The sequence below is a fragment of the Vanacampus margaritifer genome, chromosome 8, assembly GCF_051991255.1.
Source record: "Vanacampus margaritifer isolate UIUO_Vmar chromosome 8, RoL_Vmar_1.0, whole genome shotgun sequence".
In the NCBI taxonomy this organism is placed as follows: Eukaryota; Metazoa; Chordata; class Actinopteri; order Syngnathiformes; family Syngnathidae; genus Vanacampus; species Vanacampus margaritifer.
This window is the reverse complement of record NC_135439.1, coordinates 1590775-1618591: the sequence shown is the minus strand read 5'-3', so window position 1 is coordinate 1618591 and position 27817 is coordinate 1590775. Positions and strand designations below refer to the sequence as shown.

The 27817-nt window shown below is 45.1% G+C and overlaps 2 protein-coding genes across 7 annotated transcripts; one reads left to right on the top strand and one right to left on the bottom strand.

The window, feature by feature from the left end:
• The first annotated feature begins 243 nt into the window (after nucleotides 1-243).
• On the top strand, nucleotides 244-26281 carry tasora (transcription activation suppressor a). Of its 4 annotated transcripts, none has more exons than XR_013295024.1 (32): nucleotides 244-681; nucleotides 1659-1804; nucleotides 2039-2131; nucleotides 2221-2293; nucleotides 2716-2807; nucleotides 2877-3008; nucleotides 3085-3215; nucleotides 3439-3470; nucleotides 3563-3668; nucleotides 4090-4193; nucleotides 4267-4370; nucleotides 4751-4823; nucleotides 4914-4988; nucleotides 5453-5637; nucleotides 5805-6050; nucleotides 7385-7574; nucleotides 7680-7808; nucleotides 8715-8875; nucleotides 8963-9101; nucleotides 9527-9910; nucleotides 11125-12068; nucleotides 12807-12929; nucleotides 14394-14553; nucleotides 14637-14745; nucleotides 15528-15706; nucleotides 15852-15995; nucleotides 16853-17249; nucleotides 18256-18533; nucleotides 19811-19937; nucleotides 22631-22786; nucleotides 22850-23189; nucleotides 25954-26281. XR_013295024.1 is itself a non-coding variant. In XM_077572797.1 (28 exons), the coding sequence occupies exons 1-28, from the start codon at nucleotides 402-404 to the stop codon at nucleotides 18479-18481; spliced, it is 5157 nt and encodes a 1718-aa protein (XP_077428923.1). In that variant the 5' UTR covers nucleotides 244-401; the 3' UTR covers nucleotides 18482-19500. The 4 variants fall into 4 exon arrangements, 1 of the variants encoding a protein (XP_077428923.1); XR_013295023.1 differs by having other exon boundaries at nucleotides 22628-22786; XR_013295022.1 differs by lacking the exons at nucleotides 22631-22786; nucleotides 22850-23189; nucleotides 25954-26281 and having other exon boundaries at nucleotides 19785-22470.
• On the bottom strand, nucleotides 19453-27794 carry ccdc66 (coiled-coil domain containing 66). Of its 3 annotated transcripts, none has more exons than XM_077572799.1 (21): nucleotides 27119-27794; nucleotides 26894-26952; nucleotides 26783-26805; nucleotides 26218-26472; nucleotides 25909-26149; nucleotides 25731-25833; nucleotides 24585-24679; nucleotides 24376-24437; nucleotides 24115-24207; nucleotides 23271-23405; nucleotides 22923-23161; nucleotides 22691-22775; nucleotides 22453-22617; nucleotides 21761-21833; nucleotides 21580-21630; nucleotides 21337-21514; nucleotides 20310-20469; nucleotides 20202-20236; nucleotides 20007-20146; nucleotides 19802-19914; nucleotides 19453-19724 (listed from the first exon to the last, which is right to left on the bottom strand). In XM_077572799.1, exons 1-21 carry the CDS (start codon nucleotides 27127-27129, stop codon nucleotides 19653-19655), a joined length of 2388 nt encoding a protein of 795 aa, XP_077428925.1. In that variant the 5' UTR covers nucleotides 27130-27794; the 3' UTR covers nucleotides 19453-19652. The 3 variants fall into 3 exon arrangements, with proteins under 3 accessions (XP_077428925.1, XP_077428927.1, XP_077428926.1); XM_077572801.1 differs by having other exon boundaries at nucleotides 20007-20128; XM_077572800.1 differs by having other exon boundaries at nucleotides 25909-26143.
• Between the last annotated feature and the right edge of the window lie 23 nt (nucleotides 27795-27817).

Sequence of the window (27817 nt, the reverse complement as noted above, 5' to 3'; positions counted from 1 at the left end):
AATTTTAAAACATGTTTGATTCATTGTGATCGATCATGTTAGGATTTGTAAATTTCACAACTGTCAAATTATCCAAAATATCAATATCAAAATTAAAAATAAGTGAATTGAATTTAAATTACGTTTTAATTGGACAAAAAAAATGATCTTGTGCCTCATTTTAAAAGGTCATGTTGTCGTTGCAAGACATGATCAATAGGTGGCAGAAAAGGACCTCCACACTCATACCGCTGCTTAATCACAGCGAAGAAGAAGTTCTGGGCGAAAACATGGCGTCTGTTGTGTTTAGGACTATGCAACGGCTACATTAACGCCCATCCCAACGAGAAGACGGTAACAACGGCGGCGTTGCGCTGCTGTGCGGAAGGCTGACGGATAGGGAGAGGACCGGGCCGGGACCGATGGAGTACGGCGTGGCGCGGAGGGTGCCGTGCCCGCCGCCGAGGAGGGTGTCCTCTGATTATGGCGGGGCTAGTGCTAGCGTGCAAGATGGCGAGTCCGCTCGGGCGCTTGTTCCTACCGGCGGGGAGACTCTTCCCAGCCGGGTGGAGGCTCCTCCAGGCGGACGTGGTGGTCCGGGAGCACCGTCGCCCGCTCACGGGTCGTCAGTGGCCGTCCACCAGAGGCACATGCCGAAGGAGACCGACAAATTCCAAAGAATCCCGAAGAAGGAGAAGAAAGGTGGGTCGGTCGAGTAGCTGACTTTTGCAAACGTCTTTTGGGAATGTGTTAAAAGTCAATCGCGACGCAGCAAAAGGTTGCTGTCCAGATCGCTGTTACGTCCGATTTAACATAATTTAATAACGCTAATCTTTGATTAATTGACGATAATATTAACATCACCCAGTCGTTCACACCGCTTCTCCCAGCACCAGCTACAAATATACTGAGCGTTCTAAGCACCACTATTTAATGACCACATAGTAAGTTGAATGGAAAATAACTATGTTTTAATATGTCCTCATGTAACCTCTTATAAAAGGATATGTTGTTGTTCTGAACTGTTGTAAAGCACAAGGGCGGAATCGAGGCTGGGAACTCTTAAGTTGAATGCCTTGTTTATACTGCAGTCCTCCCTACTTCAAAAACATGTTTTCGAGGCAGGACACCTGCAGTCCTCCCTGTTTCAGAAACATGTTTTCGAAGCAGGACACGACTCATAGGGAGGGTGCCTGGGAGAGGGCTTGGCCAGCCCGGCTTCTCACGCTCGTCCCTACTTGCTAAAGAATAAAAGACGGAGCGGCACGCGGTTTGGGTAGAGTCAGCTGAGGGAAGCGTACGTTCGCCCAACCGTTGAGCAGCCCGCTCTACCCGGACCGTCGGCTCTCCGGTCTAGCGTCAAGGTAAGCGTTGATTGGATTATATTATGCTGTTCAGCGTTGAAGTGTGTTGATTGCTCTTTGCGGGGAATAAAGGACACAATTATTCTAGCACAGTATATCAGTCTCTGTGTATTCATTGTTGCCGCCGATCACTCACGATCCTGCATAAAAATATAAAAGTGAAGTAGTGTTTTCCACAAAACACCGGGTAAACAAAACAACGCCGGTTCTGGTTCATACTGGAAGTCACCCACAATCACATAATTCACCTATAAGCTCACTGGAGGCAGGAATAAGGTGGATACAAGTTGTTACTTGTTATTATTACTTTTGCAGCTCTGTTGAAGCACATCTCCAGCGAGTCGCGCGAGTACGAGGGCGTGATGAGCATCCTGACGGCTGGCCACGTGGACACAAACTCGGCCGGCTGCTTCACCTACAGCCGCCCGCGACTGGTCCACAGCGAGCAGCTGGAGAAGGAGGTGCGAGTCGTCTTCTGTACTACACCCTGCGACACGTTTGTGTGACGTGTGTTTGACCTTCTCATCAGAAAAAAGAAAAGTGACATTTCATCTAAAAAAACAAAACAACATTTAGTTTTGGGAAATGAATGTGGCTATCTAAAGAAATTGCTATTTACTTTTTACCTCTGAAAAATGTTACTTTTTTCATGTGAAAATATGAGTTTGTAATCTCCCAAAATTTGTTTTCATCAGTTTGTGGAGAAGAGGAAGGAAATGAAGGCTGAAGGTCGCACAGATAAGGAGCTGGAGGAGAGTTATTGCTTCCTCTTGACTGAAGAGGCTAAGGTCAGCAGCGTAATCGTAAATATCGTGCAACATTTATCCATAAATTGTCTTTCTCTTATGCATTATTATCAATTGCATGTGTGTTTTAGGTACCGTGGTTGTGCGAGAGAGGCCTGATTGTGGGTCAAAACTGGCAGTCGGCACTGGGAGACCCCAAAAAAGGTGGGAGTCCAGGGATACATCAAAACTTCTTTTACACATTTCTTACATAAATACGATGAAATCATTCAACACCGTCTTGCCTTTTTACCATGTGTTAGTCTATACAGTTGCAATCTGTTGGGGGGGGGGGGGGGTGCGCTTGTTTACAAATTCCTTACACACATGGAAATCCTGTACATATTTTTGAAGAGCGACTAATAAACGGCTTGAAACAAGCACACTAAGCCTCTTTTTGGAGAACTGTTTGCACAAAGTTTTGTTACTGAAAACAAACATGGTTTCAATTTTGGTAGTAGTAAATATGGCACAACCCTATTGGCTAACCACTAATCTGTTTGGTTCCCTCGCTGTCCATTGCTTGGTCTCACTCATTGTATCTCTTGGTTTCTGTGGCGGTGTCTGCCGCCCATCTTCGTCTGCAGGAGTGTATTTGTGCAGGTATTCAGACTTAATTCAGGTCAGTCCGTTCCACCATGGAGCCTCAGGCGAGATCATCGTCTTCAAAGTCATGAAGGTGAGTCGTCGCACGGGTCATGGCCGGTGGTTGTCAGCTGACGCTGTCACGGGTCGCGTGTGCCTTCAGGGCAAAGTGAAGAGCATCTACGAGAACATGAAGAACCTGCTGGACCCCACGCCCCGCTTCGACAGCCACCTCTCCAAGAACGTCAGCAAGGTCACGTCCGTCGGCTGCTACCGCGCCTTCGAGCACACACAGGTGAACTAACGCAATGTGTTTTCATTCCCTTTTGTGTCAGACATTCGCTCACCCTTTTTCGTCAAAAAATTTCCAGCACTACTTTTACGAGTACGACTTTGATGAGCTGAAACAGCGCCCCCGCCAGGTGTGCCCCTACGCTGCGGTCTCCTTCCAGTACAAAGGCAAAGACGCGTCGCTTCCCAACGTGCCTTTGATCCCCGTCAGGTGACAAAACAGCACGCCGGTTGATCATACATATTTCAGTTGCATACTACTGCTTGTTAAATGAATATATATTCTAATCTTAACTCTTTTACTGCCAAATGTTATCCAAAAAACAACCCCGACAGTGCAAGCAAAGTCTTTAAATGAAAAGACCACTGATGAGTATAGATGTAGAGTGCTACATTAGCATACGTGCTAACAAGGTTCTGTGTTTGTGGCGCAGGACAAACAGTTGGCCAAGAGAGGCCAGTGAAGGTGAGCGATCGCTCTTGTTTAATTGAATCGATGGAGGCGTCCATTGGAAGGTGGCACAAAATGGCGGCGTGTGTGTGGTTTCTTCCCTCCAGAGCTGCCGCAGTTCACTGTGTGGAGCGGCGACCTGGTGCACAACGACAAGATCCTCTTCCCCATCTCCCTGCGCTCCTCATTGCTGCCCTTCCTCCCACACAAACTGTGAGTCGTTGCCGGCGGCAACTTGATTGCTGTTAGGCAAAGTATGGCCGGAGGGCCACATACGGCCTGTTCCGTTCTTTAATCCGGCCCTCTCGAGCGTTATCAAGAGTCCTCAAATATTTGGTGAATGAATTTACCAGTTTTATATTTATCTTATTATTATATCTCAGAAATAATTGTATTTATTGCAGTGGTAAAATAAAACTATTACTAAAATCTAATATAAAATGTTAACAATTTTACATATTTATTTAACATTATTGTATTTTATGAAGTGACTGATTATTTATTCATAATAAATGATATATATTTCTTTTTTATTTGCTATTAAAACTCCACTTCACTTCACTTGACATGTTCCTGAACCTTTTCACGGATGAGTTTGGCGGCCATTTTGTCATCTGTCTTTTTTTTCCTTTAGGCCCGACAGGCTGAAGCTGGGACGCTGGATGAGGCTGGACATGGTGACCAAGCTGCTCCCGCATGAGCTCTTCTCCTACAACCTGTATGGCAGAAGCAAGGAAGGTAACGCAGCATGCAAGCACGTCATTTCAATTCTGCTCCGATCTGGCAGATAACGGGACGTCTTTGCGTGTAGTTGTGACGCAGGGCCATCACTGCAGTCTGCTGGAGGCGGTGGACAGAAGTCGCTCGACGAACAGCGTCAGCAGGCTGCTGCAGGAGTTGGAGGAAGAGAGAATGGTACAGAAATTAGCCTGCATTATATATATATATATATATATAAATATAATAAATAAATAAATAAAATTATTAATTTTTTTAATGCATTTTTTTTTTATAACTTGCATTTTGTTGCGGTTTTTTTTTTTTTTTTTTTTAACCTTTTCCATTCCAAACAACAAAACACTCCTACATTACAGTGTTATGGCAGTAAATGCTTTTTAATGAGCATCAATTAAACGCAGATTTCTTGTATTGGCGTCCTGGCCTGGTAAAACAAGTATATTAGACCAAAATGCGAGGATATAAGAACAAATCAGTGGCCCAAAAATGCAAGCCTGTTATGCTAATGATGTGCAATTCTTATGTTAAGGCTCAGTGTGTTTGTGTTGTGGCTGCAGGTTCTGGTGAGCGCGCTGACTGAACGAGGCTTCCTCTTCCTGCTGTCCAGCGCTCAGATGGCCACGCCCCCTGGTAGGAAGCCTGACAGGCTCAATGAATAGTGCCAGAAGTCATCATTTAACCTTATTCTTCATAGCACAATATTTGTCATCATGTGTTCAGAGAGAAGAAAGAGTTGGAAGCGATGTCTCCAGGCCTTGTTTGTCTTCCCCGAGAGCAGAGATGTTGACAAGTCGGGTGAGGAACGACACCACCACCTTGAGCGAAATAAATACCAAATGAATAAAATAGACAATTATTTACAGTAAATATAATTAGGGATGCACGATAATATTGGTGGCCAATAATTATCGGCAATTGTCGACCAATTTGGCGTCATACAGATCAACCGGATTATATAGTAGGACTTGAAAGTATATTTGTATTCAAGTGAATTTTGAAAGCAATTATCGGCTTACTTATCGGTTATCGACATCGGTATCGGTTGAAAATAGTATTATTGTGCATCCCTAAATATAATACATAAACAGAATAGAAGCAAAATAACCCTATGACTAATGCATAGTGCATAAGATATGAGTATATTTTTGAAACCGAACAAGTAATGATTGAATAAAATCTAAGTAGGGAGAAAACATGTCAAAGTAAACATGAGAAAAAAATTGTGTAATTTAGATCAGTGTTTGTTTCTGTGCGTTTAGCATCCAGTTGTGCCTCCTCCTGCGGCAGCTTTGGAGGCGGCGGCGGCAGAATGGCGGAACTAAAGCACTTTCTCCCGGCGCTTCATCACGCCCTCATCAAGAGCCACATCAATCCGGCCTCGGAGCTCGCCACCGGCGTGGAGCTGCAGGCGCAAGAGTACCTGGTCGGCCTGAAGGAGGGCAAGGTGAGCCCAGCGAGTGCTCCGGAACCACCAGGCTAATTTCGGACCTCTTCACAATCCTTAACGCCATTTAAGCAGAATTACGCTGCCACCTCGACTTCATCTCAATGACGCAACATCATTATTTTCTGGAACCCAATTTACGAGCCACACCTTGCCGACACCCGCAGGTGCGAGCTCACGGCATGGCCGAGTACGACGTGAACGCGGACGAGGCGGCCGCTCCCTGCCCGGCGTACAAACGCCACCGGCTCAACACGGACAACTTCCTGCGCCCGTACCTTCACAATCCGGCTCGCTACCAGCTGGCGGTGGAGCACGCCACCAAGATGGTGGAGCTGCACTGCGCACACTTGCAGCCTCCGCAGGTCACGACCAGGAAGGGCCAAGCGGGCGCCGGCAGTAACACCCACAAGGTAACCACGTACATTAGCGACTAAGAAGAAGGCATTCATTGCATACTGTAACTGCAAATGTGGTTGGAGGTCATTTTTGGAATAATATTAAACAAGATTAGGTGTGTTATGTGGCCATGGGCAGGAAAGTTTGGACCGTGAGCTCAATCACCAGAATTCGCCAAACCCGGGGCTCGACTGGCCGTCTGGCACGCAGGGCAGATGCCCGGTGGGCCGGCGTATTTTGGGGCCGATGCAGTGCTTTTTCATTGTTATTTTCCTATTTACCACAATTTAGAAGGACCAGCCCATTCATCCATTTTCAATATAAAAAACTACAGCAAACAGAAACATCATCAATAAACATCAGTGGCAGAACTGCATGTTAGGCAAGAGCCGGGTTTGATCACACACAGCTTCACATAAACTTCATAACCAAAAAAATCCACCTTCAGTTCAAGGTTGCTTGCTTACAGCAACCAGAAACCGTTTTGCATATATTATCATTTGGAAATGTTAAGAACCCTGGAGAACACACGCCCACATTGTGTTTCCAGGATTGAGATGAGTTGGGCCCGTCATTGCAAGTGGGATCATGTTTAGCCATGAGATTAGAGCTGTCAAAATTATTTCACTAATCGAATAATCGCTTGGAGCTATTTTTTTTATTTGAAATTGTGCAAATCCTCTGATTTCATCATATCAACAGTAATTGTTCACCGAGTTCTGTAGTCCCTCATGAAAGAAGACTGATTATCTTTTGTGTTTAATCAAAATAAGATATTTGCAAACATCTTTTTTTACTTTGGAAAACATAAATTCCCCCCCCCCCCCTTTTTTTAAATTACTATACCGATAGGAAGTACGAAATAAACAGTCATCACGAAAAAAAAAATGCTTTTGTAACACACTTTAATGCAAAATTATAATGAATCTGATTAATCTGTTGAATAATCAATAGATTAATCAATCTAAAAAAATATTCAATCGTGACAGCACTAGTTGAGATTGGGATTTTAAGATGTTGGTATTTTTGATAGATTGAATTTGTGTAATTTAAAAAAAAATTTTTTTACCTTAAATGAATAATTCAAGGGTGGAAAGCTTCGACATGTACGATTGTCACAAGGTGTTTATAAACTCAAGTGCTTCGAACCATGACGGAGGGTCGATGGGGAAGTGCAGCCTGCGGTCGCAGTTGGCCGCGACCCTCCCATCACCCGATATGCAAATGCCAGTGCGAGAAGTGCAGGTGCTTCCTGCCGTTAGGCTGCTCGGGAACCGTTAGGCGCAAGTTGACACGGAGAATCAAGGACAGACGAGGGTCAAGGGTCAAGCTGTGACGCTGTGTTCAGTTGCAGCAACTGATGGACTTAGTGATCACCTGCAAGCGGAACGCCGAGAACGAGGTCAGTCGAGAAGAGGCGCGAGGAGGAGAGAGCAAAACGCCGACGAGGAGCCAAAGAATGGAGCAGAGGGCGGCCCAGCGGGCGCTCGAGCACTTGAAAGCCCCGCACCAGCCGTCGGAACGGGACAAGGGTCCAGGTGGGGGCACGTCGTACCCTTCCACCTGATTCCAAATGTTGTCTGCACTTATTTTCTGAGGTCTCAATTTTTTTCTTTTCTTTTTTTTTGCCTTTGCCCTGGCAGTGGAAGGCGGACAGGCCGCGGCCCCGCCCGACTCTCTCACCCTCGCCATTCAGTCGCTGGGTCTGGTGGGCGTGGCCGTGCAGGACGACGGATCGGAACTCGCCGGCAGACTTCACAAACTGGTGAAAGGCGAGTGCAAATAATTGACTTTTTATTTTATTTTATTTTATTGTGGACGACAGATTTAAAATAAAATGAAAAAAAATTCAGATTGTGAAATAAGTAGACAATGACAGCTGTGCTTTTTTAATGTATAATAAATAATGTAAAATAACGTGGAGAGAGCGAGTAAATAAATAATTATTATAACATTTTTTTTCAAGGTGACAATTTACCAGATAAGAATGAAAATGAAATTTCAATTACAATAAAAAATAAATGATGATGAAGCCTTTTCAAGAGATAAAAATCCTTGTTAAATTCCAGTTAACATTGCGTTGAAAGGATTGCTAAATAAAATGGACGGGAAAAATGTGTGCAAATAGGAAGCAATAAGTAGGTCGTTTTCTAACATAACAATTCATTCTAAATATTGTTTATTAATAAGGGGATGCAAATAAATAAAATGCAACAAATTTAAAAGGGTACTTGACTTGTTGAGCAGTTTTCAGCAATAAAATGAATGAATGTGATAACGTCATTATTTTTCATGTACAATTAATACCTTTAAAAAAAAATGTTCCCACTTGCTGTCATCTGAAGATGACATCACCTGTGCTGAGGAAGCAGGTAACAAGTCTAATGACCAATCATGGCTCGGTTTGCTGACCAAACCCAGAAAACAGGTGAGCCATGATTGGTCGTTACTTCCTCAGCACAGGTGATGTCATCTTCAGTTGACAGCAAGTGGGAACATTTTTTTTTTAAAGGTATTAATTGTACATGAAAAATAATGAAGTTATCACATTCATTCATTTTACTGCTGAAAAGGGCTCAATGCTCAAGTATCCCTTTAATATTTCCTGTGAAGTGACTCGAACCCCGCCCGCCGTCAAAATGATCCTCGAATGGCCGATGGTGTGCGTCTCCCGCCAGGTCTCAAGCAGGCCGCCAGAGCGGCGCCACCGCCAAGAAGCCGCAGCAGTGACGCTCCCGAGGAGGGCCGGGCCGAGTCGTCCCCGTTCGACCGGCTGGCCGCCAAAATGGGCCTGCCCGCCAACCGCGACATCGACCTGAGGAAGCAGGACGAGCTGGAGGTGGACTTTGGAAGCCCTCTTGGACAATTCGGTCCGCTGTCCTGGGGACGTCCACGCTCAATCTGCTTCAATCTTGTGCGTGTGCAGGAGCAGACGCTGGGCAGCGTCAGCAGTCTGGAGGGATTCAGTCCCAACGGTGAGAGTTATCATCACGACCCGCGAGGAGGAGGCGCGGGGAGGAGTGCGTCCGAGGAGGAGATCCCGTGGAGGCTCATCCCCATCACAGGTTGCTTATTTGCACCAAATTAAAAGCGTTTTTGGGTTGTTGTTTTTTTATGTAAGATGAGGAGACATATTTGGAGCCGCTTTTGATAACTTAGCCAATGTGCAGGGTATCGCAATCAATATATTGATACTAGGAATGCACGATAATGCTATTTTCAACCCATACCATAAATCAATCATTTAGAAAGTGTCGATGACGATAATTGTTTGCAAAATTCACTTGAATACAAATATATTTTCAAGTCCTACTTTATCATCCGGTTTATCTGTATGACGTCAAATTGGCCGATAATTGCCAATAATTATCAGCCGATTTCAAACTATCCCTATCAGTCGGGGCCGAGTTGACTCGAAGACCTGTGACAAAATACACGTTTTCCTTGGTGGAGGTCTGTGTGCTAATTGAAGGCAATCAAATGTGTGCAGGTCTGCGTTCCGACAAGAACACGCAGCGGGAGCGCAACCTCCCCCAGGACCCCCGCCTCCAATTCGGCATGGCGACCCCGCCGCACCACCCTCCCTCACCCAGCCCCGTCTCGTCCCCCGGGCCCACCCCCACTCTGAGCCCGTCGCCCCAGCTCAGCCCCCCTGCCTCTCCCGCTCAGTACTCTCCCCCCGTGCACAGCCCCCCGCGCTCCCCCAAGCCTCGTTGTCAAGCACCACCACAAGCCCGCCGCCTTCCTTCTCCCACAGCGTCGCCGTCCCCTCCATTCTCACCCCCGCAGCGTCAGACATCGCCACCTAGAGAGCAAAAAAGCCACGTGGGCCCCATGCCGCAGGTTGCTCCCCCCGCCTCCAGGGAGTGTGCAGGTTTGTCGCTGCACCTGTTTACTTTTTCACATGCTCACTCCACAATCTCCACTTTACTGCAGCGCTTCCGTCACTTTCTCCTTAATGCAATAGAAATAGCCTCCACCTTCTTCATTTTCTCTTTTAGAGATTATTGGCTGGGCCGATTATCGGTGCCGATATTTGTCATAATGCCAAATATCGGCATCGTCCTTTTTAGCAATCTGAAAGGCGATAAATCTGGGTGAATGCTTGCAAACATAGCGAATTTAGAGTTTTCATCAGGATTTGTAAAATGTGCACAGACATTTCGAAGATATTCAGACAATTTTTCGCTGTTTGCGAAGATATTTTGAAACGGTCTACGGACCAAAACTCCAAATTAACGACATTCAACATGCATTTGTTGCTCCGTGAGATACAGGGAACTTTTCATTTATGGGTTTATTTAAATTTTCACTTTATAAAAATAATATGCTGATACTAGGAACTCCCTCCATTTTTTATTTGTAAAAAAAATTATATTAAAAAAAGAAATACATTATGTTGACATTTTGGGAAACTTTTTTCCAGTAGAAAACTTGAGGGAACTATTTACATGCTTAGATTTTCATTTTTAATAAATTCTAATTTTAGATTTTAAGAGCTAACTCTCTGCAATTTTTGTTATAATTTTTAAATAAGCTGTCAATTCTTTGTTTAAAATCAAATTTGTATTTTATTTTAACACTAATATTTTCTCTTTGACTGCAAATGAATATCAGCTTGAAATATCGCGTATCCTTGACAACTAATAATTGGTATCCGTATCGGCCTTGAGAAAAACACATCGGTATTCAGTGTAGTTCAGTTCTTCCACAGTCTCCCCTTTGCTCCAACATTTCCCTCATTCTCCTCCTGGGTAAAATCTGTCTCCTTAATGCAATAAATAGCCTTACTCGCCTCCGTTAATGGAATGTGTTTTTTGCAGTCAGTCCACAGTCTCCACTTTGCTGCAGCGTCTCCTCTCGAAGGAAATCGGTTTCCTTAATGTAAAAGTAAACACAGTAGAGTCTCGCTCTGGGACACGTTCAATGTGCCGTGGTTTTTCGCAGTTACTGCACGCTGCAGTGTTTTGCTCCACAGTCTCCACTTTCCCTGCCCTCAGTCTCCTCTTGGATAACATCACTCTCTTTATGCCAAGGAGTAAAACCGTTCTGTTATTAATAGTTTACCACTTGCTTTTTACTCCACAGTCGCCACGTTTTCCTGCCGCCCGCAGTCTCCTCTTGGATCTCCCCCGCCGCGTTTGATTGCACCTGATGCGTTGAGTGAAATCTCCTCGGACCCGTTTGACGGCAGCAGCGTGACCGTACGGCAGGACCCTGAAGGCCGAGAACATCGGGACTCCTCCGTGCTTGAAATGGAGGAGGAGCAAGCCACGCATGTGGTGGACTTGACTGTGTCTTCAGAAGAGGACGAGGCCGGCGAGACGAGAGACACGCCGTGGTCCCGCCCCCTCCGAAGCATCGACGACATCCTGAACCAGACCATGGGCAACTTCTCGGCCGACTTGCACCTCCTCTTGCAGGAGGAGAGCGTCAAGTGCAGACTCCCCGAAGCGCTGAGCTTCCGTCCCTTAGACTCCGCCCTCTCGCAGATGATGCCCCTTTCCCAGTACGTGTCCCTGTACCACCCGTGTCCGCCGGTTCAGGGCTTCGTGAGCTCGTTCCACGACGGCATCGGCAGCCTGTTGCGGGACTTTGGCTGCGCCCCGCCGAGCGACCGGCCCCAGTCGCCGCTCGCCAGCACCATCAGCGCCTTCGTGTCCGGCATCAGGGCCGAAACGGACGAGGACGGGACAGAAAGCGCCGAGGGGGCGAGAGGAAACGAAGCCGGACAGTTTTCGGACCCCCCGCCTCACGCCGCATCCCGATCCGCATCCGTCCATCCGCCCGCTAACCACCAGGCGTCCCCCACTCAGTCCGACAGCATTTCCACGTCTTCCACGCCGACGGAGGCCGGCTCGGACCCCCTCGCTTTCCCGCCGGCGGAGGCCCTCAGCAACGTCATCCGGCATCTGGGGCCCGAGGTCCTCAGCAACCTCTGTGACATCATCAAGGACGTCCAGAAGAGCTCCATGGTGCAGTTCTACGTGCACGCTGTCCAGCCGGACGAGCAGCTCGTCAGCGACGTCAAGGTAAGCGACGCCTTTGTTGTGACAAAAGATCTTCCATACCAGCGCGAGTACTCGACACTTGAGTAGTCACTGATACCAATGTCACTAGTACTTTTGAGTTTTCCCCAGAAAACAACGAAAGGTAACTTGAAAGAAATGGCAATTTTCTATTCCTTTAATTTCTGATCATAAATCGGCCACCGTCGCAAGTACCGATACCTTGAAATAAGGCCTGGTATCGACCAGATACCGAGACCAGGTATCGGTACTCGCACAGCCGTAGTCGTGATCATCATGGCATCAGGCAGAACTAAGGAACGATGGGCCAGTACCGATACAAGGTATCGTATTAGGCAGATATTGGCCTTATTTTAAGGTATTGGGTACTCGATACCGGCCGACGATACTTAACCCCTTCAGACCCATAGATGGTGGACATGACATATTTGCGTGTCTAAACCAATAAAACGTATAATTTGGAGGATGTCAACACTTCTGGTTCATGATTGGATCTTAACTAACCAATCACAATCGCAAGTTGATTTGCATAATGTTCATATTAAAAATGTCGCATATAAGCTTGGTAAGTTTACAACATGTTACAGCCACTATAACAACTAAAAACACAAGACAACCCCAAAAATGTTTTTCCATCTTGTTCTTATGTGGGAAGAGTCAAAATCAGAAAAAAAAGATTTACAGATGTTACAAATACACTTTGATTCATGTCTTTATATTTGTGTGATTGCGTGTTGCCAGGAGTACCTCACGCAGCAAGGCCACACGGAGCAGGATCCCGTTTCCTTCTTGAAACAGGAAGTCTCCGATCGCAAACTTTTGGTCATCATCAAGAACAAAGCCGTCGCGGAGCACATTCACGAGGTGATCAAATCAACACGTTTACCAGTTGGCAAGAAAAGCGGCAAAGATCCGACCTTGTGGAGCAAAGCTGTGTGAGAGTGACGTGGGTTTGAACGGACACATTGCAACCCACATGGTGTACTTCCTGTGTCTTTTTGGGCTTACCTTTGAAATGTTTTTGTGGGTCTCATCACGATAGGCAAAGGTCATGTTGATATGTGAAACTGGACGGAATTTTCTAAAGGTTCGATGGAGCACCAAAATGACCCTTAACTGGCTGCTTTGAGCCAAAATGGCGGACTACCGGTGTCTTTTCCATCATGACTACCAAATTTGATGTCAAACTGACTTAACTACTGCTGCTGAATTTTCTAGACGTTCAAAAGACTTCTGGAAATTGACCTCAAAATGGCAGCTACAAAGCAAAATGGCAGATTTGCCGTGTCTCTTTGAGCATGACGTCTTGTGGCAATTTTGTGGGTCAACTTATGATGGAAATGTTTACAATATTTCAATATGTTGCTGCGTGAAACAGGCTTTGCAAAAGGCATTGGGTATTTTGCCGCTCCCTAGCTAGCTCCCTGGGTGCTTTTTTTAGCTGCTAGGGAGCTAGCTAGCCTACCACAGTTTGGCTGTAGCCCCGGGTGTTGGATAGCTAGCTTCCTAGCTAGCTCCCTGGGTGCTTTTTTAGCTGCTAGGGAGCTACCTAGCCTACCACAGTTTGGCTGTAGCCCCAGGTGTTAGCTAGCTAGCTTCCTAGCTAGCTCCCTGGGTGTTTTTTTAGCTGCTAGGGAGCTAGCTAGCCTACCAAAGTTTGGCTGTAGCCCCAGGTGTTAGCTAGCTAGCTTCCTAGCTAGCTCCCTGGGTGCTTTTTCAGCTGCTAGGGAGCTAGCTAGCCTACCACAGTTTTGCTGTAGCCCCAGGTGTTAGCTAGCTAGCTTCCTAGCTAGCTCCCTGGGTGCTTTTTTAGCTGCTAGGGAGCTAGCTAGCTTGCCACAGTTTGGCTGTAGCCCCAGGGGCTGGCTAGCTAGCTTCCTAGCTAGCTCCCCGGGTGCTTGTAGGGTGCTAGCTAGCTAGGGGCTAAAGCCAAACTGTGGCAGGAATTTGCCATCTCTGACGATAACCCTCAGTGCATGTAGGCTGGTGTCCAAAAATTGGAGTCAAGACCAAACAAAACATCCATCCATCAATACAAAAAAAATGACAAAGCATGACTTGAACCTGTGACCATGCGCTTATGGGGTGATTGCCTTACCGTTATGCCACGAAGGATTACACATTCACCGGTGCAGAATTTGCACATTTCACGACAAAATAGCACAAAGCGGAGAGTTGCCGGTCACGGCAAAATATCCACCTTCATTTTCAAAGAATCCTTGCAAATGTCTAAATTGACTCTTAAAATGTCGCTTGAGGCAAAATGCTCCGTTTCCTGTTCGTAAATGCTAAAATGTTCCCTAAATTTGTGTCCTTTGTTGTTTTCAGATTCCGGGTTTGGTGTCGCTCAAGCAGCACCAGTCGGTGGTCTTCCTGGGCATCGACAAGGCGGACAACGTCAGGACGCAAGCGTACCAGCAGCTGTTTGTGTGCGGCGGCTGCGTCCTGTCCGAAGACCTCGTCCTCAATCCTGACCTGGTCACTTCCGGTAGGAAACGCCGTCCAGGGGAAGATGGCGTCTCCTCGCCTCGCCTCGCCTCGGCTTGGCTGATGACAATTCTGTTCTTGCAGTTCAACTGGAGGCCCTGCTGGCGCTCTTGGAGCAGCGCAACTCTCCGCAAAGTGTTTGGAGGTGGAAGATTCACAGCAAAGCCCTCAAGAAGCTGAAAGAACAGGCCAGGTAGGAAACCTTTCAGCTTGGAGAGACCCCTGGGATTTCAACAGGGGCGTGTAGACTTCTAGCCACTGTCGATTAGGGATGTGATGATATCCAAACATCACGATACGATATTATCACGATGTGAAGGTCACGATACGATAATTATCGTGATATTAAAAAAAGGTCACAAATTTGTAAAAAAAAATTTAAAAAAAAGGGGGGGGGCAGCTCATATTAAAAAAAAAAAATTTTTAAATACTACAAAAAATACTAAAAATATAAATAAAAAATACAAAAAATGTATAGAAAATATATTTTAAAAATACAATAAAAAATACTTGGTCACAAATTTGTAAAAAAAAAGAAAAAAGCTCATACTAAAAATAAAAAAAAACCACAATATTACCTACAATTCTAATAAGACTTAATATTGAGGCACTTATTTGCCAATGAATGCACACGTTGACTCGATTCACAAGCATATTACGTTGACCATTAGCGTAGATTTTAAACTTAGAAGGGCTAAAACATGCCTGGTGAAAATTAAACTGCACAAAAAAAAATTGCCACCAGAGGGTGCTAGAACTACACAAATGGAAAATGGAAATCAACTTGACTTTTTGAACAGATACGCCGCTTTTAATATCGTGACATGACGACGACGATATTGGGGCAGTTCTAATATCGCGATATTGCCGTTATTGTTACCGTATAAGCTGTGCTACCTTTTCCGGACTCCAAGCCGACACAGCTTAGCACTTGTGTGTGAATAACGTGACCTTTCCGTGTTGTCGACGGCGAAGGTTCCGGAGGGACGCCGCCAGTATGCTGGACGTCATCCTCAAGCATCACCGGCAGAAGATCGTGGAGGTCCTGCCGCAGCATCACTGCGACAGCAGCGGCCAAACGTCCCCCGACCTCAAATGCCTCATTCGGCACCAAGCCCACCACACCCGCTTCAGACACACCGTCTTCCTCAGAGGTACGCTCGCTCACCGCTCGTCAAATACAAGCAAGCGCAAAAAGTGCAGCTGGACATCAAGAAGGTTACATCGGGTCAAATTCGGACCACCTGGAAAGGTCGCTGTGCGTTTTCGCTTCATCCTGATTAGCTTTTTTGTTTTCAGTGCACAGCTTGGACTTCATGCGCTTCTCCAAGAGCGGCGTCATCGCAGCCAGCGTTGACGAGATGCTGAACGGCTTCGACGCGCTGCTCGGTCACCGCGGCGACGACAAGCAGACCGCCGCCAAGGACACGCACGCAGCCAAAGGTCGGTCCCGCTCACTTTTCTGCACACAGTGAAAAATCCACCTCAAGTTCAATATCACGTTATAACCTGATCAATTTCTTGTTTGAACGTGATTTACATAATAATGTGACCGATTTGACTTTCGCATTCAGCCAAACAAAACAATTCCTTCCGGTTCAGGTCGTCGGTGGAGTCTTTTTTTGTGTCTCAAAATTACTCGAGCGACGCCGTTCATCTCGTCGGGCTGCGCAATTCATCAACATTCAATTACAATTTCACTCCACAATTACAAAATCTGCATCATCGTAAACAAAAAGAAAAGATTATTAATACCAATTTTGAGTTGTTTAAACATATATTTGCACCTTCTTTTTTTTTTTCAAAATGACTAATTTAATAAAACTTGTTTGGTCCAAAAGGAACTTGCATAATTCTAGTGTTTCAAAGATATGTATTTGTCTTCATAAACATTTTCTTGTTTTGTAGCAAAAAAAAACAAAAGATTGTTTTAATCGTGACTGCAATTATTACCAAAGGAATCGTGATTAATATTTTTATCATAATCGAGCAGCCCTAGAACCCTTCTATCTTGTCATAATGTGAAATTAATCATAAGCATGACGTTATAATATGAAACAATTATCGCGTCATGACATAAAACTTAATTTGAAATTTATCGTATGTTAAAACATGAACTCATTAAGTCATAACTTGAAACTTAGGTTAAAACAATTATATCATAATGATAAAATGATCACACTATAAATTGAAATTCGTCACATCAAAACATGAAACGTAATTTTTCTGAACATTTTGGTTGAATTTTGCGCGCGTCATGATTTCCAACATTACCCACAATGCAACTCTTCCATAATTAGACGGCGCCAAGACGCCGAGCGGCGTTGACGACACAAACGGCGGCGCGGAGCAGCAGGCTCGTCGCCCCGACCCGAGCCTCCCCAAGGCCTCGGAGCGGCAGGTTTCGAAGACCTCCGCCAAGGAAAGTGACAACCGTCACCCCGTCAAAGACCTTCACGATCTGCACATGGCCATCTCGCACCTGCGAGCGCATATGCACCACAAGCAGGGTTCAACTTCTGACGCCGAAAGCAGCGCCTCGCCGGCGGCAGCAACGGCGCCGGCGGCCAATGACGTCACATCTGCAGACTCTACCGATGACAGGAGACAGGAGGCGGAGCTTTCAAGTTCAAAAAAAGCAGATGACAGCGTCTCCTCCAGTTCAACTCCGTGTCCTGCAGAGGGCGATGCAACCAGGTCAGTCGTTTGCTCCTTGAACAACCTGCTTGGGGCCAAAATGGCAGACTTCCTCTGTCTTTTTTGTGGGTCTACTTGTTGTAGACACGCCGACCACATTTCATGCCGCTAAGTCAAATTAGCTTGAAGGACCCTCGGAAATGGCCAAATTGGCCTCAAAATTGCTGCTTCAAACCAAAAGGGCAGACTTGCTGTGTCCTTTCAAGGGTTGCTTTTTGAGACCTTTTTTTTGTGGGTCTTCTCATGATCGACATGTCTCCCAAATGAGTCAAAGTGACAGCAGGGGCTGGGTTTTCTAAACATTCTACAGACCCCTGGAAATGGTTAAAATGACCCAGGAATAGTCTCTTCAAACCAAAATGGCAGACTTTCTGTGTCTTTTCCATCATCATCAGCTTCTTGACATTTTGTGGGTCTATTCATGATCGACTTACCTACCAAATTAGACATTGCTAAGTGAAAGTGGCTTCAGAGACTGACGTTCCACAACAATCCTGAGGTCTCGATGTGTCTATGAAGGAAATGGCAAAATGCTCCTAAAATGGCAACTTCAAACCAAAATGCAAACGACTTTTTTTTGTGGGTCTGCTTGGCCATTTTGAGGTCAGTTTGGCCATTTTCTGAGGGTCCTTCAGATTATTTGAATTTTAGTCCTCAAAGACAGTTTGACTTTACAACATATAATTTAGTAGACAACTAGACATGCTTATCATGAGTAGACCCACAAAAAAAGTCTTCCAAAAACATAAGCAGGAAGTCTGACTTTTGGTCATTTTCAAGTGTCCTTCCACCACAACTCAGGTGAAAACTCAGCCCTCAACTGTGGTGAGGCTTAGCAAAATGAAATGTGGTGGACACGTCTATCACTAGTAGAACCACAAAAAAAAGTCTCTGGACCCATTCCCGTAAAGACACAGGAAGTCTGCTATTTTGGCTCAAAGCAACTGCGTTAAAAATTAAGTCCCCCAGATTCTGGTTTTCAAGGCGTTCCTGTCCCCTCTTGTAGCTGCACAAAGTCCGATCCCGAGCGGTCGCTGAAGCAGGACGTGGACATGCGACCCCGCCAGATTCCGCCACATGCCTCTTCCGCTTTCAGCCAACCACAGCAACGGTGGCGGGGCCCCAACCACCACCACCAATACCACAACCGTCCGTACCAGAACCACCAGCACCGTCAACACTACAATTTTGGGCATTTTCAGCGAGGGGGCGGCGGCTTCAATGGCATGTAGAACCCCCGAGACTCAACCGTCGCCTCGGCACGTGTGACAATTGGCGACGCAGGTGGGTGTGTTGACCTGTTTGGCCTGCAGGGGGCGCTGCTGCAAGGAGACACTCGGGCGGATCATAAAGTCGTTCTTTTCATCGGAAAGTGACCCGATTTCTTCCCACCGCTTCGGCGGCTCCGGATTCTTTTTGTTTTTCATATATTGTTCAAGTAAAAACGATTGTTGTCATCACTGCTAGCATGTTGCTAATGCTAATGCAGAGGTGCATGTTTCTTCACTAAAGAACAAACTTTGAAAAGTTTTGAATGGACCTTCATAAGGACTGCAAGTTATGTATCGTTAAAATCTGTTGTTTTGTTCCCCCTTAAAGAGTTTTTGTTGAAAAGTGATTTTAACTTAATGTTTTTTTACACTGCTGTTTAACTGTTTTTTTCCCCTGTTTTCTTTTTTTTACATATTGTTATTAAAACCTTTGTAAAAAAAAAAACCAACAACTTAGTTTCGACATTTTAGCCGAATTTTTCAGTTTCAACATTTCCAGGGGTCGTTCAAAGACAAAATTATTGTGGAGCCTTTGTTCGGTTGCTCCAAAAATGGAAGACAGACAAAACATTTTAGTTTTGGTCATTGCGTGTGGGTTTAGCTTAACACCCCAGTTTGACGACACTTTGTTCCATAGCCTGTTTTCTTTTCTTTTTTTTAAGAAGCCATGCCAAACAATATACAGCAAGGCTGCCATTTCATGGTCTTTCAAATGATTTAAAACTTCAGCTCTCACAAGCCAGTTTGACTTTGCAAAATGACAGACGGTAGACATCGCTCACTGCCAAATGTGACGAGTCGCTATAAAACGAGTACTACAAGCGACAGTGAAAATTGGCACATTTCCATGAAATAAGTACAGTACAACAAAATGTATTTACAACTGCAATCGGAAAATGACGATTTAAAATATGATAGACCAACAAACGTACTGGAAATCCATAGGCTCACTTTATTAAAAGGAACAAAAAGCAAAACAGTGAGCTTCTCGGCGCCACATGAATCGTACGCGTCCACCACGTAAACATTGCTAGCCAAGACAAAAAAGTGCTGCATATGCCCAACAAAAACAAGGAGGCGCCACCCTGTGGTGCGGCGCCACACTGCGGATTGTTAACAACATGTCAGTGTGTCATGGCGACAAGCCGTCGTTGCCATGACGTCGCATGTCATCGTCCAACTGCCTCTTCTTCTCAAGCAAAGCCTGCACACAAGAAGACACGCACGGTCGCTTGTAAAAGGTGTCTTGACTCACTTTGTGTAGTCGTGCGCGTGTGACACCTGTCGTAGGTGCGCCAGGCCCCGGAGGATCTCCTGCTGTCGCTGTTTGCCAGGCTGAACGAGGATGTCCGCAGGGGAGGAGGCGTTAGGAGGAGGCGCACAGCTCGAAGCCGCTGATGATAAAGAAGACTTGACGGTAACGCACAACGAGTACACTAAGTGTGTGTGTGTGTGTGTGTGTGTGTGTGTGTGTGTGTGTGTGTACCTGAGTGTGCGTGAGGAGTGGGCTCGTTCGTTGTCTCTGCCGAGTCCAGGTGGACGACGTCATCGGTACGGACGTACGGGATGAACTGGAGGGAGCTTTGTGTGACAGGAGGAGAGCGCCCCCTAGAGGCGGAGGACAAACTGCCGGATTCACTCAAAGTTGCGTTCGGCGTGTTTTATGTCAGGCGTGCCTCACCTTTTACCACAAACACTCCCACGGTTCGAATCCTCCTGCAGGCAGAAAGATGAAATGAATGACGTCGCCATCATGTCAGCGTTAGCGCGTCACCGCAGTCGCGCTCACTTTGTGGCTCGGGGGCCGACTCGTGTCCGTGCGTCGTGGCCCCTGTGGGTTTGCGGGGGGGCCGAGGACCTCCTCCGTCCTCTTGAGTCGGTTCTCTCGTCTGCTCCTTTGCTGCGTGGCTGGGTAACGCTCCGACGCGGGAACGAAGCGCCGGCTTGGCCTGGATGAGACAAAAAAGTAGGGATGGACCAATTATCAGCGGCGATATTCAGCATTTTGACGAATATCGGCATCGGCCATTTTAAATAATCATATGCCTGATCATAGATCCATTTGAAAAAAGTGTTAACTTTAGGCAACTCATTATTTACATTTCCAAAGATGCTGCTGGCCCTGCACCTTCTGTTTTTGTTTGAAATTAAAACTAAGATTAGTAAAAATTTGAATACAGTACTTGAGATACTTTTAAATTTCGAAAACTTCATTTACTGTAGAAAAGAATAGGGAATTATTTACTTAAGTTTTTATTTAACTTTTGAAAACCTGCTACTTCCCCTGAGAGATCCCTGAACTTTTTGTTAGATTTTTAAAACAAAGATGTCTATTGACTGAGATTTTTCAACCCTAAAAGTTGTTCAATAAACATATTCTTAAAAATTAAAAAAGAGCTTTGAGAATTTCAAATTTTGCTGCCAATATTTTTCCTTTTAGAAAATTAATATTTGCTTCAAATATCACTTATCGGCCTCCTTAACTGCTAATAATCAGTATTCAGTATCGGCCCTTAAAAAACACGCTATAAAAAAGGAGTTGAAGGGCACAGCTGAACGAATGACTGAACTTATTCAAGTACAGTGAAGGTATTTTATTTTTATGTCTGTTAAAACATATTTTCAGGTCTAACATATTTTAATTGAAGAACGAAACAGACACTAAAGAAAAAAAACGGGTATCATTTATTTTTTTCCTGGTCTTGAAAAATGGGTCAATTTCTTCTCTAAAATGGCTGCCACTCAACAGGTTGTGATGAGAGAAAATGGCTGCCACTGAATGAGTTGTGGTCCACTCGGGTGTTGCTTTGTCGCACCTGTGCGCGTTCCACTCGGGCCTCCTCTTCTCCTTCCTCGTCTCCGTCCTGGCGAAGGCTTCGTAGGCCCCGCCTCCTTTGCCTCCTGCGTACACGCACGCATTCTCTTTGCCTGCTCTGCTCTTGCCGCTGGAAGCAGGTGCGAGGCGCGCTGCCCCGGCAGGAGGAGGGGCCACTTCTACACACAAACACACGTGAATGCGTGAGCACGCGCATGTTTGACACATTGTCGTCTTCTTGTACCTGTTTGCACAGCCGCGTCTCTCTTCTCAACTGTCCTCACTGGACGTGACACTGCACAACACACACACACACACACACACACACACACACACTTGTGGATAAGCAGAGTTTGATTGACAGCTGCGAATGGGTGACGTGTGTTTGTTTGTGCATGTCACAATTGTCGCATTCCTCGACTCACCACGCTCGTCTACGAAATCCTTCGCTCCTCCAGCATCATCATCATCATCGTCCTGTTGCTTTGGTTGCTCCACCTACACACACACACACACACACACACACACCATTTGTGCAGTTGTGTTGACCTTACAATGAACCTCAAATTTGAAACCCTACCTTGACACTCTGACCATAGTTTGAAACCCTAACTTCAGTTTGAAAAGCCTACTTTGATACCCTAACACTAGTTGGAAACTCACATTTAAAATCCTAACCCTGGTTTCAAACCAACCTTGAAACCCCACCTCGAATTTAAAAACCCACCTCGACACCCAGACAGACCCTAGTTTGAAACCCTATGTTGAATAAAACACAAATTTGAAATCCTAACCATAGTTTTGAAACCCCAATTTGAAAATCGAACCAGTTTGAAACCCTACCTTAAAACCCGAGCCCTAAATTTAAACCCTACCTTGAGACTCTGAGCCTAGTTTGAAACCCTAACCTGACTTTAAAACACGGATTTGAAATCCTACCTTAAAACCCGAGCCATATATTTAAACTCTGAAACGCCAACCAAGTCTTGAAACCCAAATTTGAAACCCTAAGCTCATTTCAAAAGCCTGATGGGCCGTGACATCTCGTGAGAACATCCATTTGTGCGACTATTTTTGCACAGTTATGTGGCGTCATTGATTTTTTTTTTTTGCCGACCTTGCGCTCCTCGCGACGCTTGTGGTGGTCCTCCTGGCGCCCCCCGTGCAGCAGCTCCCTCTCCAGCGTGATTCTCCTCTCCTCCTCTTCCTCCCCCTTCCTCCTCCTGGCCTCTTCTTCCCGCCTCTGCTGCCGACGCTCTTCCACTTGCGCTTGGATGTCTCTCTGGACGAAGAAGATCGAGCTCGAAGACGGACCAGCTGACCGATAACCATCAAATATGGCGGCTGAAGCTCACCTGCTGCTCCAGCTGCTTGAGCCTCCTCCTCTGGCGCTCCTCCATCTGGACCGGGTCCAGCAGAGCGGTCATGCTCCGGAGATAGCTACAAAATAGGTTCGCGTTTCACTGTTGTGCACGCTACACGTTTGGTGTTTGATGATCCTGTCGCTTTTCAAGTAGACGCAATTGCAAACTCCAAAAATGGATAGAAGAAAAGTCCGCAAGGAGGATAAAGTTCCCGACACCGTACCTGCTCCTGGCGGGGTATCTGCTGCTGCTGCTGCTGCTGCTGCTGGTGTCTGCGCTGGCTCGGCCCGCACTCTCTGCTCCACAGCTGCTGGAGGCGTCCCACGCCAGGGACAAGCTGGACGACGCCTCCCAGTCACCAGAGGGCGCTAGAGAGGGGCCCGCAGGTGGGGCTCGCGTCACCGCAGGAGGTTTGCGCTGCAGCGAGTCAAAGTGTGCGGCCCACAGCTCGTGATCTTCCTTCTGCACAGCCGGCAGGCACGGAGAAAAGGTAAGACCGGCGCAATTCGGCTAACGTTTACATTGTGTTAGCATTAAGCGAGCCGTGCGGCGTTTTGTGTCGTTTTCGCACCTGGCTGAGCAGCATCTTCTCTTGCTTCCTCCGCTGGCTCGTCTCCTCCTTCTGTCGGTCCAGATCTTGCAGCCACAGCCTCCTCTGCTCCTCTCTCCGCTCCCACGCCAAAGCCTCTTCCATGGGAGTCACCGCCTACAAAACACAAATCATTCGGGTTCTTATTTCAAAAAGCAAACTTGCGGTGAGATAGTGATTGTATTTATTATTTAGGGGTGTCAAAATGCGTGTGTTCGTTTTGACTTCATTTGAAGTTCTTTTAATGCACAATTAATGACCGCCCCTTCATTGGAAAGCCTGCACTGGGGGAATTCCAGTCGCGACGCAGCAGACACGCCCACGTCAAAATTTAGCAATAATAAGGCATATAATATTTGTGGTCGAGTTGTATTTTACAATTTTTTTTAAATGTGCAGAATTTCAAAAGTTACTTCATGTTAAAGGTTAGATCGCTCTTAATATGAAAAGTAAAATGCACTGCGCTGTTACCAACGTCTTACTAATGTAATGCAATTATGCCATCTAGTGGCAGATAATTGACCAACACAAATCAATCACACTCGTTTTTTTTTTACAGTACAGTACATCTTTTGAATTCAATTTTATAAATTATCATTATGAAATTACAGCCCTATTTCTATTAGTTTAACATTTTTCCACGTTTATGTTAACAAGAATATTAACTTAAAAAAATACTGTATATTTTATTGTACAGAAATAAAATTTGTGATTAATCACAAGTTACCTACTGAAGTCGTGCAATTAATAACAATGAAAAAAAATTAATTGCCTAACAACCCTATTATTATTATTATTATTATTATGATTTTATTGTCATTTTTACCCCGAGTCTGAGGCTGGATCTGATGGCCGCCGGCTGCTCTCTGTGGCAGAACGCCGGCGGAACGGAGCACACACTCGCTGGTTTCTCGTCTCCCTACAGAAACACAATCAAGTCAGGAATATTTGATAGGAGAAGATTAATTATCCTGATGTCAGGTGAAGTCTCACACTATTCAAGCAAAAGTATTGGGACACACAGAGTTCGTATACTTGGATATGTTTAGTGAAGAAGCAGCCCACGTGGTTGCCATATTCGGCTCACCTGTAGCCCGTGTGAGGTTGCACAACGTTGCCGCCGTTGCTGCTTCAGGGCCACTTGCTCGTCTACAACACGCGCACGCAACAATAAACAGTCATATTTTAACGGACAGAACTAGTAGGCCCACTTTAGTTGAAATGTAATAACGGGAGAAGCTCAGAATGTTTGCTTAGAATCGAACAACTCGATGGTAAATAAAGAGGTCAAATTACTGAGTTGTTGCCTCCACTGAGCCTTCTTGGCTTCCACGGATGTTCTGGCGTCGACGTCGCGCTGTTCCAGCCAGCCCAACATGCCTCCAGGGCACCTACAACATCATTATTCATAAACATTTTAATGGGCATTAGTAGTAGTAGTAGTGATATTAATAGCACCTTAACCACATGAAAAGTAGGTTTTGGACTTCCGCTTTTTTCTTCTTCAGTTAACTCATTCACTGCCATTGACGGCTATAAACGTCAAAAAATCTTTTGAACTATTTCTATTAAAAAAAAATTTTTTTTTTCACTTTTGGTAACAAGAGTATAAAAACCTAGAATTGTTTTTGCACATTTAGAACAGATATAACATTTGTGATTAATTGTGAGTTAACTAGTGAAGTCATGCGATGAATTACAATTCAAACTTTAAATCGCCTGACGCCCCGAATTTTTCATATGTTCCTTTTTTTTTTTAAATTCTATTAAACTATTTCTATTAGTTTAAATTTTTTTCCACTTTTGTAAAACCTAGAATTTTTTTTATTGTACATTTAGAACAGATGTAAAATTTGTGATTAATCGTGAGTTAACTAGTGAAGTCATGCGATTAATTACAATTTAAAACAATTATCACCTCTTGCCCATAATTTTTAATAATATATATATATATTTTTAATGAATTTATGGCAGTGAATTAGTTAATTAATGTGTGATGCTGCCAGTCAGGTACTACATGTAAAACACCACTTTTATATGCACATGACAGTAAGGGATGTTAAAATATGACTACAAATTCCATCTATATGATTAATAAAGCTTTTATGATGGCAGCAATTCAAAGTGTAGCGTCCTCCCACTATTAGCGGCCTTTGACGCAAATAGCAAAAACATGCAAATAACTCGACACCCGCCACCTTCCCAAAATGTCTATAGATGCCACAAGATGGTGGCAAAGCACTACGTTTGTTTAAATGAAGCTCCTCAACTCACTTCAACGTAGTTCCTTGATATTTAGGATGCTGCTGCACATTTTCAAAGAGAGTTGTGACGACGCGTGGGAACAGTGTATTGTAGCTATCTCGCTACGGATTCACGTAACATTAATTCCGAAGAGCACGAAGACAAAAAAAGATCATTTAAAAGAAAGAAAGACGTTACCGGTTGTCTTTAAGTGGTGATATTCCATTTGTTGTTTCATCACATCCTACTCTGTCCTCCTCCAGCTCTCCTCTTACGTCTTCTTCCTCTTCTGTGTGATGCACTGAAAGGGAATTTCACAAGTAACAAAATGGCTCCTCAGTGTGTTTTTTTTTTTTCCCACATTGCCAACACTCACCATTCTGACTGGACACTGCGTGTTCCTCTGCAATGTTTTGGTCAGGGCTTGAGGTCTGGACGTCGCGGAGAATGCGCCGCACCTGCTCGGCGCTCAAACACGCCGCCGCGTCTCTCGGCTCTTCGTCCTCGAGTGAGTCCTTTGCTCTCGACTTTACGTCCGACGTCCCAGCCCACCTTTCAGACTGCGTGGATGTTCCGTTGGCTGAGGGACAGCTGCTTTTCCGGCACTCTGACTTCACCTCCAACACAAACATGCACATAAATGTCACTTGTTGCGAGGCAGAATGTTGAAAAGCTGAAAACTCACCTTGGATGCAGTTTCAGCTGCCGCCGTACGACGCTCCCGTGTTTTGGAGACCGTCTGACTGCCTCGTACTCCGTCCGCTGCCCCGCTTGACCCAAAGGAGGCTGCAATCTCTGTCGGATGTGCCTTGGCACGTCTGGGAGCCCCCGGGTGTTGCCCCGCCAGCCGCTGCCTCGCTGGACGTGGTGCACAAACATCCTCCGCACAGGTTGGCTGCTTGGAGTTCAGGACGTAGGTTGGGCGAGGCCTGAGGGAATTCTGCAGAAAAAAAAGATTGCGCATCAACCGTTTCCTGTTGCTTTTCAAATACGTCCTTGTCAAGCACTGTCTAAAAGTGATAAGTTTTACTTTAGGGAAGTTTTAATGTTCCATCGTTGGATACTGTGTATACAAATCTGTACATCACAGCATAGCAAAGGTCATAACATCACGCCCCCTAGTGTCTGTGAGGTGTGTAAACATTTGTGTTGACCTATTTACTTTTCTCGTTCTCTTTTTTCTAACTCTTGTTGTATCGCTTTAATTGCACTAGTTTAATAATGTTTATCGTCAGAATGGGTGTTCATACCTTGACAAGATTCCTCTCGGCTCCTATGGTGGACAAAGATTAAAATGTGAATGTTATTCCACAAGAAAAGAGCACAGATGGGGGGGAAAGGGTGGACGCATGCTTGCTTACCGTGGTTGAGCACAATCAACTTGGGTTTTCCATTTTGAAGTTCAAAGAGCAATCCGTCTCTGTTCACAAAAAAATACGCTAATATCAACAAATGACTCTTTTTTTCCTCTCCTAAAATGTCATCTTTATTTTTGTTATGCAGTAGTACTAAACTCCATGTGCGCGTACCACTGCGACATGCATTTAACATGCTAGCCGAGCTAGCTAACCTCAAAATAGACTTACCCGAGATACATGGCAAGTTGGCAACATACGATTTATTACCACGAGAGTTATTTAACGACAAAAAAGAATATCAGAGGGATCTTCCGTTTGCATACACAAATAACATAGTCCCCAAAAAAGGTGTTTATTTTTGCCTTCTAGTTGATCTTGTCCGTGTTTCCTGGTTTGCTAAATGGTTTACGCTGGTTGCTGACAACGACCAGAACGTGCTTGCTGATTGGCTGGTTTACCTTTCGAGGTTCAAATCAACAGCCAATTACGCAGCTTTGCGTCGAGAGGCATAGCCGTTAATGCGATGTTGCATTTGTAGATTACTCGGAATTTTTTTATATCCGATGCGTTTTGATGGAAAACCGTCATCGCAAAAAAATAATGTATAAAATGATGCTGCTCCAGTAGCCATATCGGATTTGTAAGTGGTGTAAATTAAATGGATAATACTTACGTCAAAAATGGGCGAACAAAAAAATCATCTTAAGTAGACCCGCTTTTTATAACAAGGTCAGCGAAAGTATCCATCGATATGTAAAACAGCCCGGAAGAAGAACTGCAAATGCGAAATGATTCCGAACCAATGTAAAAAAAAAAAAAAACTTAAAATGTGTACATTCAAATGCCTAATTGATCTAATTAAGTGCATTAGAAAAATAATGCTATATTAATAAATTAATAGAAGCCGTCGAGAAAACATTTCGACAT